The 15,466-nt window shown below is 43.9% G+C and overlaps 1 protein-coding gene across 2 annotated transcripts in view; it reads left to right on the top strand.

Annotated features, from left to right (window-relative positions):
• Window positions 1-15,466, top strand: part of LOC8024050 (probable medium-chain specific acyl-CoA dehydrogenase, mitochondrial) — a 73,999-nt gene that overhangs the window by 1,979 nt on the left and 56,554 nt on the right. For both annotated transcript variants that reach the window (XM_040503432.2, XM_029981438.4), the window contains exons 3-4: window positions 10,708-10,807; window positions 14,736-14,833. In XM_040503432.2, coding sequence (XP_040359366.1) covers window positions 10,708-10,807; window positions 14,736-14,833 — 198 coding nt within the window. The remainder of the gene's footprint in view (window positions 1-10,707; window positions 10,808-14,735; window positions 14,834-15,466) is intronic.

The following is a 15,466-nucleotide window of genomic DNA, read 5'->3' as shown; positions in this document are numbered from 1 at the left end:
ATGCAGCACTGAAATAACGAAAGGACCAAGAGCTCGTTAACAAATAACTTAACAACCGAAGTGTTTGCTTCTGAAAGAGACTCAACTTTACGGTAAAAAGGCAAGTATGCTCTCGGCCTCGATTCATACATTGAGTTTATTATTTTTCTGCTTTCCCTTTACCCTGAATTGGAAAGCTCGTCGATGTCACTGGCCGCATCTTCATTAATTTCAACCTCCTCAACACGTATGCCCTAAGCCTACTGATTGCCCATTCAATTTGCCGAGCACGGTTGCTTTCCAGAAGCATACAAAAGAAGGTGATTCTGGATGAAGTGCAGTCTTTCTTCGGGGCAGTGAAACCATCACAAGGACACGCACAACGAGTGTCTAAGATCCTTCGTTCCGAGAAATGGCGTCAAGTACGCCTCCTGATCGACTTTCTTCGAGTCCGGTGTTCCACCCACAACGAGTTCTCCAATCATATAACCATGAACAAAAACACAACAGGATGCCTCTGGATTAAGGAGTATCTCCCAATTTGGAGTCATCATCTGGAACTACGACGACAAGGTATGAGAACTGTGAAAAGAACTCCGCTGCAGGTAATAGGAAATGTTCCTATATCAGACAGAGCAAAACAGATGCTTGAAAAAGGACCCAAATATGCCATATCACCTAAGCTTGAGGCGTTAGACAAGTTAACCCTCATACGCCAAATAGCCGCAAAAGCCCCACAAGACCGAGGACCACAAATCATTGATGAGGGAATCCAAGTCTTTGCTTGCCTAAACCACCATGCCCAGGCGAAAGTGAGCTTTGGACCGATCATACAAGAGCTGCGGAGCCAACGATTAAAACTACGTCTCAGACAAGCACGGAGGATTCGTGGTTCTAGCATCCGATACATATGGAGAAAAAGTTCACCAAGCAATGACCAGGAATTTCATCCCTGTTGACAAAAAACAATCCAAAGCAGCAAAACTAGCCGTCCTAAAATTGCTAGACGAAGCTCAACAACCAAGTTTTAGTACCAAAATCGAAGCCGCAAAAAATGACCTACTCTCAGTGTTTTTTTTTTTTTCGGCCAAAACTCATAAAGAAGGAGTTCCCTTCCGGGCAATCGTTTTAGAAAGAACCACATGGCAGGCATGCGTGTCGAAGTTTTTAGCGCAACAAATCTCCAACGTACAGATTGAGGACCCTTTCCGAATACCAAACTCGGAACATGTCATATCCTTCCTTCAAGATCAAGGGCACCTCATCGCTTCTGGTTTTCTATTGATGTGGAGGACATGTACTACTCCATCTTGCACGCAAGCCTCATGCATGTCCTCCAAACAATTATCGAAGACAAAGGGCTCACCAAATCTCAAAATGCCGCAGGAATGAGCTTAAGCACCTTTTTGGAAATCTATTCTACCTGTCAGCGACGGTTGTGGCCCAACAAGATCACCAGTATGTTCAAAAGAGTGGGATTTGCATTGGCTCTCAAGTAGCCCCGCATCTATGCGAAATCTTTCTTGCGAGGTGTGGAATAGCCATCCAGGAAGCCATACAAGATGCACGCATAGGGGTTATTTTTAGGTATGTAGATATTTTCTTATTTTGTGCACCACAGAAGTCGACGAACAAGCCGATGGATGCCTTAAAACCACCTTGACACAATTCGAAAAAAGCTGCATGGGCCTCACTTTCACCCACGAAATTCCAGTGAATAAATCAATTCGGTTTCTTGATTTGGCATTGAAATTCCAAGCAGGGCATGTCTGTTGGCAATACCAAGCACGATCAGGAAAAGGGTTTCTTCCTTATGATTCTGAACACTCAAAAAATGTTAAGCAAGGAGTGGCCATCGCAGCCCTCTCCGCAAGCCTAAAAAAGACCTGCCCCCATCAAGTCCAACAAAGCTTTGATGCACAAATTTCACGACTTCACAATGCCAGATATCCAAAAACCTTATTGGCCTCCATATGTGAAAAAATATGCCGCAGTGTCAAGAGGAACAATGCCCAAAGTGAAGACCAAGCGAGAAAAACAAAGAAGTCCTTCACAGTAATCCCGTACATTCATGGTGTCACCTACAAATTGAAAAAAAATAGCAAACCGGCAAAATGGTCAAGTTGTGTGCTCGGCCCCCAATAAGGCTTATTCCCTATGCCGCATGATTAATCAGACACAAACGGACATGAAAGACAGGTGTGACACCCGACACAAGACAAAATACTTTCCGTGCCAAAAAGGAGTCGTTTATAGCATACCGTTAACATGTGGACAATGTTATATTGGACAGACGGGGAGACGCATAAATGACCGTCCACGTGAACATGCGGCCAACGTTAAAAATCTCTCGGGACCAGGGCACCTCGCTGCCCATTGTGGAACTTGCAAGTGCAAACCAAAGCTTGAGCAAGCCAGCATCATAGGGCACCATAAAGACCAGCTTGCAAGGGATATGTTGGAGGCCTTGGCTATAAGCAACAAAAAAGAAAACTGCGTGAGCTCCGCTTCAATAACCCTACAGCCGCAAAAAAAGCTCTTTTTGAAGGGCGCCCTCTCTGCTAAGTAAAAATAGAAATAGAAGAAAAAAAAAAAATATATACGCATCAGATTTAGTAGAAGAGGAGGACAATCTATTAAAAGAGTTGGTAGTCCAGCGAATGGTTGTCTTTTCTGTGTCTCCTTCCTTAAATGTTCAGCTGGTTCCACCCATAACGCATCTTCATCCTCGTGGTTCTGAAGCGTGTGGTCCCTGACCGCCCTTGTGCTCCACCGTTATACCTCTTGGCATGTCGAAGTTGATGGGGTTTTTATCCACATTTATAACCTGGGAGAGGACGAAGTTCTTGCCTTTGCGCATCCTCATGACCAGCCACGTCAATTGTCAACTCCTCTACGCACACAGCAATAGCAATTCAAATTATTAAGGTTTAATTAGTTTTGCGTAACTAACTTTTCAATTGGAAAAAATAAATGTATGTAGTTCCAGTTACAAACTTGATGGGCATCTTTGGAAACGACTTGGTATGTATATCCAGGGTTGTAAAAGTTACTTCAAAAATGTACCTAAGATACAGTTACAGTTACTTATACGAAAAGGTACCTAGGTACGTACATAGGTATTTGCTTAAAAATGTACCTAGGTACAGGTACAGATACTTAAAAGATTATTTATTTATTTTCCCCAAATTTGTCAGAATACAATGGAAGTAAAGCTTTTTATACTAAGAATACACACAAAAACAAGTTCGATAAATGTGCTTTATTGGTGTCAATGCGTTGTCCACATCGGTGTTGAGTTCTCATGTGCCTTATCCCTACGGTCCAATTGGTTCACCAAGGCCACAGCTTTCACTGTTTACCATGTCACGCTGGAACAGTTGAAACTCGCTCGTTGACGTTCCTGCCCTCAGAGCCGGTGCTGACATCGACGGACCCAGAAGACGTCGGCCGCATGAAGAAACGCATGAAGCGAGTGCATATGCACCTAACCTTCGCGACAACGAGCAAAAAGCTTCAAGCTTCCTCGTTGTTGTTGTTGATTTTTTTTTTCTTTTTCTTTTTTTGCCAGTAGGAAGAAAAACATGCCTTTTCTTTTTTTTTTTCTTTTGGAACTTTTTCCGTTTTGATAACTGCAAAATTTGAGTCCGATTTATTGAGTGGAAACTATTATATACGGGGGTGATGTTACATTGTTTAGGATTGTAATTATAATTAATTTTCAATTATAATTTATATTGTTCTTATGACAGAAGAGAATGACAAGGTTCAGGCAACAGAAACTGCGCACATCATTCAAGTTATCTCCTCCCTTGTATAGCTGAGGAGCTTCAAACGCGCAATGAAGTCGATTTCGGTTCGAGATGACGGACGCAGGTTGCTATTTTTCCTAAACGGTGTTCGGAAGCGATTCGATAAATTGGTGTCGCTAGAACGGCATCGCTAATTCACAGTTCGCTCAAATGAACACCTCCATTCGCTAAAGTGTCGTTCGATGGAACATCATGGGCGGGGCTTTGTTCGCTAAAACTTCGTTCGATCAAGTCAGTGCCTCTCGGGTCGTACATTAACCACGGCACATGGTAGTGTGTTAATACTTCGAAATTTATAGTTTTTACCATTTTGACGAAGTGAATAGAAAAGTACCTGTACAAAGTAACTTTACTTAGTTACAAGTTACGGGACAATGTACTTAAGATACAGATACCGAGCAATGAAAGTACCTAGGTTTGTACCTGAGGTACAAGAAAAGTACCTGAATACTGATTTCCAGTTACTTGTACCTAGATACTTTACAACCCTCTGTATGTCTGTTAATTTTCAAAAGGTTTAAAGTGTACGCTTTACTTTAGAGAGTCTCGAAAATTAATTAAACCTCTATATGCCCTCGCGGCTTTGCTGCGTCATATTATCTACATTTTTGCTGTGCCAGTCCTGCACAGCTGTAGCACAAGCGGTATTTTTTTGCGCACCTCTACACATCCCATGCGCTTGTCTTATTAAAGTCTACAGATTTATGTTTTATTATACAGGTCCAATTAAAAACCTAGTTATCCAAAATGTAATGAACTTCATCATATTTGCTTCTCGGCAATGACTAATACAGCACCAGTTGTTTTTCTGTATGATGAGCATTTTTTGCCGTAAAATTTTGCAGATGTTTGCCAAAACACCTGGTATATCCACACTTTATTTCAGCATAGCCTAGCAAAAAGTGAATGGTACGGCCCCCGCAAGCTAATCAGAGTGATGGAGCAAAGCACATGACTGTTCTGCTCAAGCACGTCTCACAAAAAGTGCACACAATTGATGCATTGTCACATACCCTACTCCCACTTTCCAATTGGCTCGCTGGGGACAGTGTTTTTGCCTATTTGCCAAGTTATGGTAAAATGGTTCTGTGTTTTCTGTTCATTTGTTTGGAGTCGGTGGGTGCTCATGCGCATTTCTACTCATTGACCTATTCAGCACTTCTCGGTCTGTTTTGCTCTGGAGATAACTTACCGATTCCTCAGCATTTGTGAAGAAAGTCCCCCGTTAAATAAAAGAAAGGCAAAATTGATATGTTTGCCACTGCAGTAGGTAACCCCGATTCGTCCCTTGCCACATTCTTTCGTAACGTCGTAAAGTTTAACATATCTCTGCTCGCTTCACTCCACCTTGCAGTGATGTCATTTCTGCGCAAATTGCGCCAAACTGTGCCAAGGGGCTAACCCTGCTACATCTTGCTACATTGTGCCAAAATATGGGTCATCTGCGCCAAGCCTGTGCCAAAAAACCAGTTGCAGTCGTCTTTCAAAACTGAAACTAAACTGAGTACCTTGATTGAGCATGCGCATGTTATGTGCTGCAAGCAGTCCGCTTGACGCAAAGTACTCTGCATTAATCGTCCATCCACTGTTGCATGGTTTTCCTGCTGTCTCACGTTTCGTGCTCTCGTCTTCTCAAAAATCTCGTCTCCCGTCTTTTCTTTTTTTTTTAGATATTTTTAACGATAGATGCGGGTGTGTGCGGACGCTTCGACGCTAGCATGCCAGGTACCAGCCATGCGTGAAACGAAACCGCGTTTTTGTGCAGCAGGAGTTACTTTGTGAGCTGAAGCACTCACTCCTGAAAATAACGACCATGCGAAAACTAATATTTGGTCCGTGCCTTCCGGTCACTGTGGTCGCGTGAGGTCGGGTGTTGCCATCCCCACGTCGCTGCAGATATGGTGCTCCCTAAAATGACACTAAGTACCGCCGCATGTTCATCAACATTCCGTTCTCCTTTAAATCAAAGATTACTACAGAAATTTTTCTTTAACTGAAAGACTGCTGTGTCGAAGTATTGATTACCTAGGTCTCTCTCGGTAAGCTTTCTTTCGAGAGGGACCCCGGTACGTGAAAAATCTGCCGCAAAAGAAAGGTGCTGAAGAGAAGTGAGCTAAAGCAAAGAAAGCAATGCCTGCACGCTGAGCCCTATGGGCTCGAGCTGCCTTAGAACAAAATATCTTATTTTGTATACAATAATACCACCTTAATACAGTTAAGATTCTAGTATTAAAGCAGTAAAGGCAATAAGATAACATTAGTATAAATAAACACATAAGCACAAACAGCACACTTTGTATAATCACACAAACTTGTTATTTACCTTCCAGTGAAAACTAGAATATTACCACGCATATTTACAAATGTCGACGCATCTGCACATGGATAATGACGAACAAGATGCCATTCTATCACGAAAAACAAAAACAAAAAAAAAAAAACAATCCGACTGCAGCACTTCACTCGCGTCCGACATGACCAAGAAAGCCCGTAAATAAGTTGTTCCTCACCTGTCGATCGTATCCATACGTCCCACAATATCCGTGGCGAAAACATTTGAACACAAACTTTAAGTCTCTCTCTGTTGAAAGAGAGGTCTATCGATAATCGACCAGTGTCATCGTTGGCTAGTTGCCACTCATGTCACTCAAACCGTAGCAGGACTTGTTCCGCAAATCCACGTAAATGCCGTAGCATCAAGCAAACACAAAAAAAACTACCCGAGACTGCGGTGACGATCAAGAAACGACGGGAAGCATCAAAAGAACCACACACACATACGTACGAGAGCGGCAGCAGCAGTGTGGGAGGCTTAGCGTCGTCGACCCATCTCTTGCTCGCGTGCGCTTCCTGCGGCGATGACTGTATTTCTTTTTGGTTCCCTTCCCTTCTGAAAGTCTCAGCGTTCCTTTTTAAACAGTCAGCAGCTCACACACAACGTAAATTTACCAGAATTGGAGCCCATACAAGGGAAGGAAACGTCGAAGCGGACCGGTTCATTCGAGAAGTGTGGGGATCTGTGGAATTGCACGTAGTCCCGCGGTCACGGGGATAATCATAAATATGGTACTTTCAACCTTGGTAGTGCATTGTATGTTATGTTTATATTATAGATATAATAAATTGTACAATACTGCGCTTTTAGAACACATAATAATGTCGAATAAATGCTCACGAACACCCCGCGCCGCGCGACAAGTAACATTTTTTTTTACGTCGATGACAGAAACTTTTTCTCACGTGGTTGCGCTATAGACTTCCTTCTCCGACATTGTGATGTAACCACTCGGAGCGCTACGGCCTTCTCCTCTAGGAGGTGTTGCCTCGGCCCCCCTTCCTTACATTTGGCAGCAGTGGCACAGAAAAAAAAAAAAAAAAGACAAAAATTCACGTAAAAGAATATTCACTCAAAAAAATACACACAGGCAAAACACAGTTCAATACGACAAAGTAAGGCAATACGTTTATGGTAGCATTGTTTTGAAGGTAAATATTATACATTTGTTACAGTCTTCTTTGAAAAAAATGCTCAATGTGGAGGGGAGGTGGATGTTTTTGCTACGAAGTAAGTTGAGTAGCCTAGGTAGTATACTTGATATCATTTGCTCGCCATACATTGTTTTGTAATTTTGGAGCATCCAATACTCCGTGTTATGGGCAGGATATAAATTTAGTGGGAAAATTCCCCTGCTAAATTTAGTTGGGAAATTCCCCAATAAATTTAGCGGAAAAGTTTTCCCGCTAAATATAGCGGAAAATTTCTCTGCTAAATTTAAAGGGAAAATTTCCCTGCTAGCTTTAGCGTGGAAACTTCCCATAATGCAACGCGCATTTCTACGTTGATGCCGACGCCGCTGAACCCGAAAACAAGTGCCTAGTAAGAGGTGCGCTCTAAAAAAGAAAAAAAAAAAGAAGTCTTGTGGGGCATTTGAGTGGATAAAAGAAAATGTGTGCAAAGCACAACAATTTTATTTTATTGTTTTCGTCGAACACCCTATCGGTACACAAGAACATATATATATATATATATATATATATTTTTTTTTTTGCTTTGACATGAAAAAGGTTTAACTCTCTATTGAGTCACTGGAAGTTTTTGAATTTTTCAGTAAAACCTCGTTAATTCGGATCTCATGGGACCGGCAAAAGTGTCCGAATTATCCGAAAGTCGAAATATCGAAAGGACAAAGAAAGCTGCGCGAAAATGTTTCCCTGTGACATACCTTTATTTTGAGAAGAAATCTGTTATTACCACCTGCTTTCTGGACGACACTTGGGCGGAGACAACAACTTTCCTTAGCGCGGTCGAGTGCTCCACCGCACTCGCACTGTCGGAGCTACGCATCCTGTGCGCTGACAATGTAGCACAGCAAGGCTTCTTCTAGTTTCGGGTGCACCACCTTCCAAGGCCGCTTTCTTTTCGCGTTGAACTTCTCGCTTTCGAAAGCCCGTAGGATATCGGCCACAATTTTTACGTACGTGGCCAAAGTGCTTTTCTTGACGTCCCAACTTTCCATCACTTGTCGAGAGACGCCGCCCTCCAAGGCCCTCAGTATTTCCACTTTCGTCGCTAAATTCTTAGCCTAGTACAGCTGCAACGGAAAACGAGTAGCACAACTGACCAGTAATCAGAGCGGCGAAATCGCGACACCCGGCACTATTTTTCCCAGGCGCCGATAGCAAGAGTGCCAGTCACGTTGCATTTTTCAATGCGGGGGTGGCCGACGAAAAATGGACCTTTTGCAGAAACATCGGTTCGAGAGTAAATGGTTCCAGTACCCTCTCTCTCTTCCTTCTGGCCGAGCAGAAAAGGAAGATGGTTTCGTTGTGTCGACTTCGGGGCGGAAGATTACGCACGATGGGGACAAAGGCGAGTGTGGGGGAGCCGTATCTAGGTCACAGCGTCTCAATGGGTGAACAGGATGTAGCTGACGTTTTGGGAGTGCAACGGGTGGGAGAGGCCTCGCGCGCGCATTGTTTTCTCGTTACTTAGCCTCGACCCCAGTCGCGTGTCTAGGTGGCAGCACATATTCGCCAAGAGGTCCATTGAGGGATAGGATAGTTGTTAAAATGGCGGGCTTTAGGATCCCCGCGTTGAGGCATAAAACGTGACTGTCACTCTCGCTATTGGCACGCTCGGGAACAATAGCCCCGCGTGTCGCGATTTTGCCATTCCGGTCGTTGGTCACTTGTGCTACCCTTTTTCCGTTGCAGCAATGCTTCTGCCGCTTCCGTGCCAGGAGAGTAACGCCAGTAACGCGCTGAAGCACGGCGATCCAGAGCAAAACTGGTGCAAGACACGGAGAACTGAAAGAGCGAAGAACCATGGGAAAACCGGAAAAATCACTTGCGCACTTCGGATGGATAGCGGTCATACCTTTTGGAACAGACGTTTGCTAGCGCCACCTGCCGAATTCGTCCGAATTTACCATAGTGCGCCGTGTTCCCTCCGAATTAATGAGCGTTTGCTGCCATTGACTAATACATACGTTTGACGGGAGCGGATCGGCAGTTCAAATTATCCGAATTTCCGAATTAGCGGGGGTTGAATTAACAAGGTTTTACTGTATTTCTAAAAACCAGAACACATGTGCAAAACAATAATTCCACAATATTTTCCGGAAAAGGGTGTTTACTGCAAATAACTCGAAATTGTGGTTTCATTGAACACACATTTGTTATTTCAGTGCGAGAGAAATTCACATGTGGTGCAATTTTCAGAAAATTGTGCCAAACTATTTTTTTGAATTTCCGATTTGTGCACGATTTTCGGTTGTTTTTCGCGCATGTGTTCCAGCTGTGACTTCTGCTCGAAATAAATTTTTCTTTTGAGCTTTTCACGGAACAAGTCCACCACCTACCATAGAATACCGCACATCTGCCCATTCCACATTAAGCTTCCATTCCCAAATCTGTAAGATCTGAGAAAATACGCACAGTACATTTATATGTCAAATGATGACCGGACAACCCCCCATCCCCCATTTTTTTGCGATTATCTCCAAAGTTTGAGTGGGCGCTTGCCCGGCATTTTATGGTAACTTTACTTTCATGGTAAATTACAGTGCTCTAGCATGTAATGATGGTTTTTGGTATTTATTTAAAGTGGTTTTTGCGTGATACTTCACAGCGTCGTGCAAAACTGAATGCCTACATTCTGTACTTTGCTTAATAAATGTTCTATGTGCTTTTTCTGGGGACATTTTAGTGTGTGTAGTGTGGGTCTCTTGAAAGGTTTTTATATAGATTTATACCGTGTCAGATAGCCTTTAATCTTCACCAGAACTAGGTTTTTAGGGCACTAATAAAGCTTGGACTTGGGTTTGGGCTAGTTGGTTGTACATTGATAGATGTGCTGCGCTGCGAAGTTCTACAGAACAAATGCGGGACTAAAAATTGAAAGGAAAAGGATGAGTTTGAATTGAGATGAGGAGAAGCACAACAAACACGAATGGGCGCAGACTAACAACTGTTTATTCTTTTCTTTTTTCTCCTTTTCAATGCATGAGTTTCCCAATGCGTGAGTTTGGTAAGGAGCGAACGTTATGAAATAATGATAAATGTCTTCATGAAGATGTGTGGACTTTCGATTTTTGTGGTGTTTTTCCTTTTCTAATAGTTAATTCATAGCGTTCGCTTTTTTCCTAACTCACGCATTGGGAAACTCATGCATTGAAAAGAAGAAAAAAGAAAATAAACAGTTGTTAGTCTGCGCCCATTCGTGTTCGTTGTGTTTCTCCTCATCTCAATGTAAACTCATCCTTTTCCTTCCAATTTTTAGTCACGCGTTTGTTCTGTAGAACTTCGCAACGCAGCTTGTCTATCAATTTTTGGGCACCTCGTTGCAACATCTGCTGGAGTCTGATGCACATGGTGTGGGCATGCGGGCCTATGACTTTGCTCCCCCTTTCCGCAGGCCCTGCTGGGGTTGAGGGCCGCCCAGAGATGTTGCTCCCGCCGCTTTTCAGCCGAAGCGGCTGCCAGCGCAAAGTCCCCAGGTCCTGGTTTTTGTTTTGGTGAGTACCACTTTGTACTAACACAGTATGACGTCTTTTTGAAAAAATCTCTCACTCCTTGTTGCAACCCCATTCAACATCGTACCGCAGCATTAAGTATCGCACGGGGTAATATTTCCTTTTCAAAATAGCTCGCACCACCGGGCGGGAAACTGGTTTCGAGGATTCCCAGGAGGAAACAACCACCTTTAGGAGGGAGCGGGGAGGAGCGTCTTTGAGCCAACTTGGGGGCCAAAGTTAAGGCACAAAAAGGGACATTGACAAAGCTCGGTGCAGGGGTTGATCCAAAACTCCATTTTGGGGGGGACGGAAAATTTTTTAGGATACTATTCTCCCATTCTTTCTTGTGCAAGGGGGGTCCATCCATGTCAAATTGCCCTCCGAGAAGGGGGGCAATTTGCACGGGAGCTAGCAGAACCTAGCTTCCTTGGCCGAAGGAGTGCCCGTCCTCGCTCGCTTGAGGACTTGCTCACTTACTTTTGTACCAGGACCTTGTGAACCGTCGATTTCTAAAAGTGCTGGATACGGTAGCACCTCTTCATCAGAGCTGAATTTGAAACGCTTGTCTGTCACCTTTCTTCTGTCCCTTCTAATTTCTCTTCAAGTTTCTTTTCCTGTCTCAGGATTTCAACATTATGATTAACACTCTAACTGTTTACCTGTGAAATTCAGAGCATGTAGCTGTCTGTTGAAGTCATGCTTGAGTTGCCAGTAGACATGATTAGGCAGAACATTTCTGGATTAGTATCCTTATTACAGTTACTCGACCTTTGCCACATGGAAAGTCACTACGTGGGCATTGTAATGTAGCACTGGGATATGATGGTGCCACAGTTTAACTATTATGACCTTCATCTCTTCAACCTACCTGTACCTGGGAATATATTAAGGTTACAAAATGTTGTGGGGTTAAAGGACACATGCAAAGGAAAAAAACATTTTTTTTAGACAGCTTAGATGGAGAAAGGATGTCATAAAACGATTTTCCCCAGAAGAAAAACATTTTTAGAGCTATATTTACGGCGCTATACGAATTTGTAGTTGGCGCTCGCGGGAGCCGCCGCTGGTCACGTGGTAGGCCCGCGCGCCGCCGCACGCTGAGCGTTGTGCGAACGCCGCTTCAACGCGTTTCTCTACGCTGCCGTCGCCGCGGCCGCACCAGTTTGTCTGCTTCGGGGTGCCGCCGCCGTCGTCTGACCGGCGCACAAGTCTATCACGTCTGCGTGCGCTTTTTCAGGAGTTTCCTTTGGGCTCTAAAAGTTACTTATTCATCTTAGTTTTTTTGTTATACTTCAAACAAAGATGAATAAGTTACTTTTAGAGGCCATAGGAAGCTTCCGAAAGAACGCAAGCACCACGTGATAAATAAGGACCAGTCACGTGATAAATACGGACCACTTTTCCGTGGTGGCCGCGGGCGCCAACTACAAATTCGTTTTGCGCCGTAAATATAGCTCTAAAAATTTTTTTCTTCGTTGTTATATTGTTTTATGACATCCTTTTTCCATCTAAGCCGTTTAAAAAAAAATAATTTTTTCCTTTGCATGTGTCCTTTAACAGTGTATTTATTTCTTTTAAAATTTGAAGCATTCTATAAAAAAGATTTAGATGCTGTTACAGTGTTTTGAACAACATCATCTGATGCTAGGGCACACTTTGGCAGACTTCTAAAGCTGCCATAGGAAGCATCAGTGTCATTTGATGAAATAGCATGAAAGGGTGGCATTAATCTGGTTCTCCCTCTGTTCTGTCTCTTTTCACACACACCTGTGCCATCTCGCAAGCCTTGACATCTAGGCCAAGGCCGTTTTGCGTCCCCGAGTGTATGTTTGCTGCGGTTGCTGAGAAACTTTTCGCAAATGTCGCATAAAAAAATGAATAAAATAAAATAATAAAACTCCCCAAAAGCTTTTAAAACCATTTTGCCAGGCATTTTTATATGGCATCAGAAGGTTACCCAATCAATCTTTTATTACATTCACATATTTTTTTTATAAAGTAAAAAAATGGAACTGCTTGAAACCAAAACATGAGCATGGAGTTAAAGAATGCCACATATGGGCTGGGGAGGAGGTAAAAATGTAGAGGAGGGGAGAGTTGCTGGAATTCGCGAGGCAATACCCGAGCAAAATATTTTTTTCTTCGTTTCTCTGGTTCAGCTGAGCAGACGAGAAACACGCAAACGTTAAGCGCATCATGCTTGACGTTTGCGCCTTCTTCAAGTTCTTGCCAAATCGTGTTCGTAAGACGAGCAATCTCTTCAACCAGGAGAAGGTGCGATGACTCGGCGACGTCTTCGTGTGAATCAGCTTGGTGGTCGGGTGTGTCGTACGGAAGAAATCCTAATCTTTTTTTATCTCTCTCGACGCTAGACAGATTTGCCGGTGCCGTAAACGACAGTTGCTTAGTCCGCTTTCTTCAGGAGTTAGTCCGCTTTGTTCAGGAATCCGTTTTGTTGTTATAGGAGTAAAGTGAGGGAAGTTGAGTTTATTGCATCCACTGCAACGAAAACGGCAGCGACGACAGGGCTGCGCCAAAAACCGTGACTGGCCTAACAAATTAGGTGCGCCTTGCAACACTTCTCGTTTCGTGTAGGGTGAGCAGTTGTCCCGGTGACTCTGTCGTCATCGTTGTATCGGTGTTTTGCCTGGGTCGCCCTGAACACAACACACTCAACGCTCCTCGATGCAGTAGGAGAATGGTAGGGGGTCCTTTGATCGCTTCCCTGTAAAAGGCTAAGCCCGTAGGAGCTCTCACTTACGCGAACACGCCGCCGCTGGTTTCAGACATAGTGGATAAAAGTCGGGGCATGCGGTTTTGAAGCTGATGCTTCGCCACTCAAACCCGAGCGTGGCGTGGCACAGTTGCGATCAGAAAGTTTTGGGACTGATGGGACATGATTTTGTAGCGTAAAAAGAGAAGGCAGCACAGTGATGGGCGTGCAGCACTCAAAGGCAGGGACCTTCCTGCTGCATTATGCCAAGGGGCATCGCTTCGTGAACATTGGGAACTGCGCTACACGAGTTTCTTTGATCACATGCAAGAGCACAAGGGCGATCTTTCCATAGAGTGCAAGCCAAAGTGAGAGCTAGCATCAATCTTTTGTCAAGCTCTGCAAATCTATAACAGAGACCTCTGAAATGATTTAGAAGGCTTATGTCAAAAACCAGTGAGGTGCGCAAGTTATTTTGAGTGGCACTCGTCGCGTCTCAAGAATGGCACAACGTCACTGAGGTCAAGAAGAGGTCAGATAAGGTCGCCCTCCCGCTCTTCGTCTTCCAGCGACATTTTGCCATTTCTGGTGCGAGTGCCACTTAAAGCACTTTGCAAAATTCACAGTTTTTTGACACAAGCCTGCTGAATCGTTTCAAAAGTTTCTGTTTTATATTTGCCGAGTTTGACACAGAATTGCTGTTCGCTCTTGCTCCGATTTGCAGCTTATAGTGAAGTCGCCATTGCGCCCGTGCACGTGGTCACAAAATCTCCCATAGTGCAGCTCCAAGTGTTCACATAGCAGCACTTTTTAGCATAACGAGACACGATGGTCCTTTCCTTGGACTGCTGCGCGCACATCACTGTGCTGCCCTCCCTTTTTACGCCACAAAATCAGTCCTGGAACTTTTTGATCACACCGTAGATCACGCCAGAGATCACACCATTGACCACAGATCGGGAGATTGCGCAGACTGATGTGGCTCATACATTTAACGGCATTACAGAAACGGCAAGACAACAGACACTCTTTGAGTTTGCTTTTTGATGGCTATTTCAAGGTGACACGCAGTGGCTTCTTTATTGCGTTTTTATACCGGTACTTTTTATCGCAGTTGCCATGCAGGGTGTAACCTCAAGCCTGCAAAGGAGGAAATGAAAGGTTTCTCTTTCTCCATTCGAGCCTTAGACTGATACGTGATTTTATTCATTGCAGAACTCTCGGATGAGCAAAGAGAGTACCAGAACCTTGCGAGGAAGTTTGCCCGGGAAGAAATCATTCCGAAGGCGGCTCATCATGACAAAACAGGAGAGGTGAGTGGATCCACACTCCTGGCGTCTGATTTTGGTTCCCGCCAAGAGCAAGGGCTTTCTTGCCCTCTGATTGAGCATGGCATTATGGCTTTATGTTGGACGAGCATCATAGATAAATGATAGATTTTTAGCCTGTTCTCTAGTTTATGTTTGAGCTGTATTTTGGTGAGAACTTTTCACCAGGCACGGATTGTGAGATAAACCTTGCGGCCTCTGGTTTGCCTGTTGCAATCACTCTTTTATCCACCGGTCAATATCAGCTTTTGTACAGCAGTGGAGCAATTTAAGGTTTGCAAAGGAAAGCGGGGCTTGTTGATTGCTTCCAACATGAAATAGCGAACAATCACAATTTCAGTTTACATTAGTCGCATTGACGTGACACTCTGTTCGTATCGGACAATCCACCTTTTTTTGTTCTGTTAGCAGGTGACCTGAAAGTTTTCTCTCGTTTTATTTTCCTCAGCCAATGACACTTCAGAGCACAAGCCTTGTTCTTCGCTCGCGTTGGCAGACGAATTGCTTGTGAACGATATCTTTGCTCTCCGTGAAAGCCTAACAAGATCTTTTTCTCAATCTTTGGAAAAACCTCCAACTAGCAGGCTCACCCTGTGCCCATCAACCTAAAGCATGCTC

The sequence above is a fragment of the Ixodes scapularis genome, unplaced genomic scaffold, assembly GCF_016920785.2.
Source record: "Ixodes scapularis isolate PalLabHiFi unplaced genomic scaffold, ASM1692078v2 PGA_scaffold3__209_contigs__length_174095766, whole genome shotgun sequence".
NCBI lineage: Eukaryota > Metazoa > Arthropoda > Arachnida > Ixodida > Ixodidae > Ixodes > Ixodes scapularis.
The sequence above is the reverse complement of the archived record's forward strand: the minus strand, read 5'-3'. Positions and strand labels throughout refer to the sequence as shown.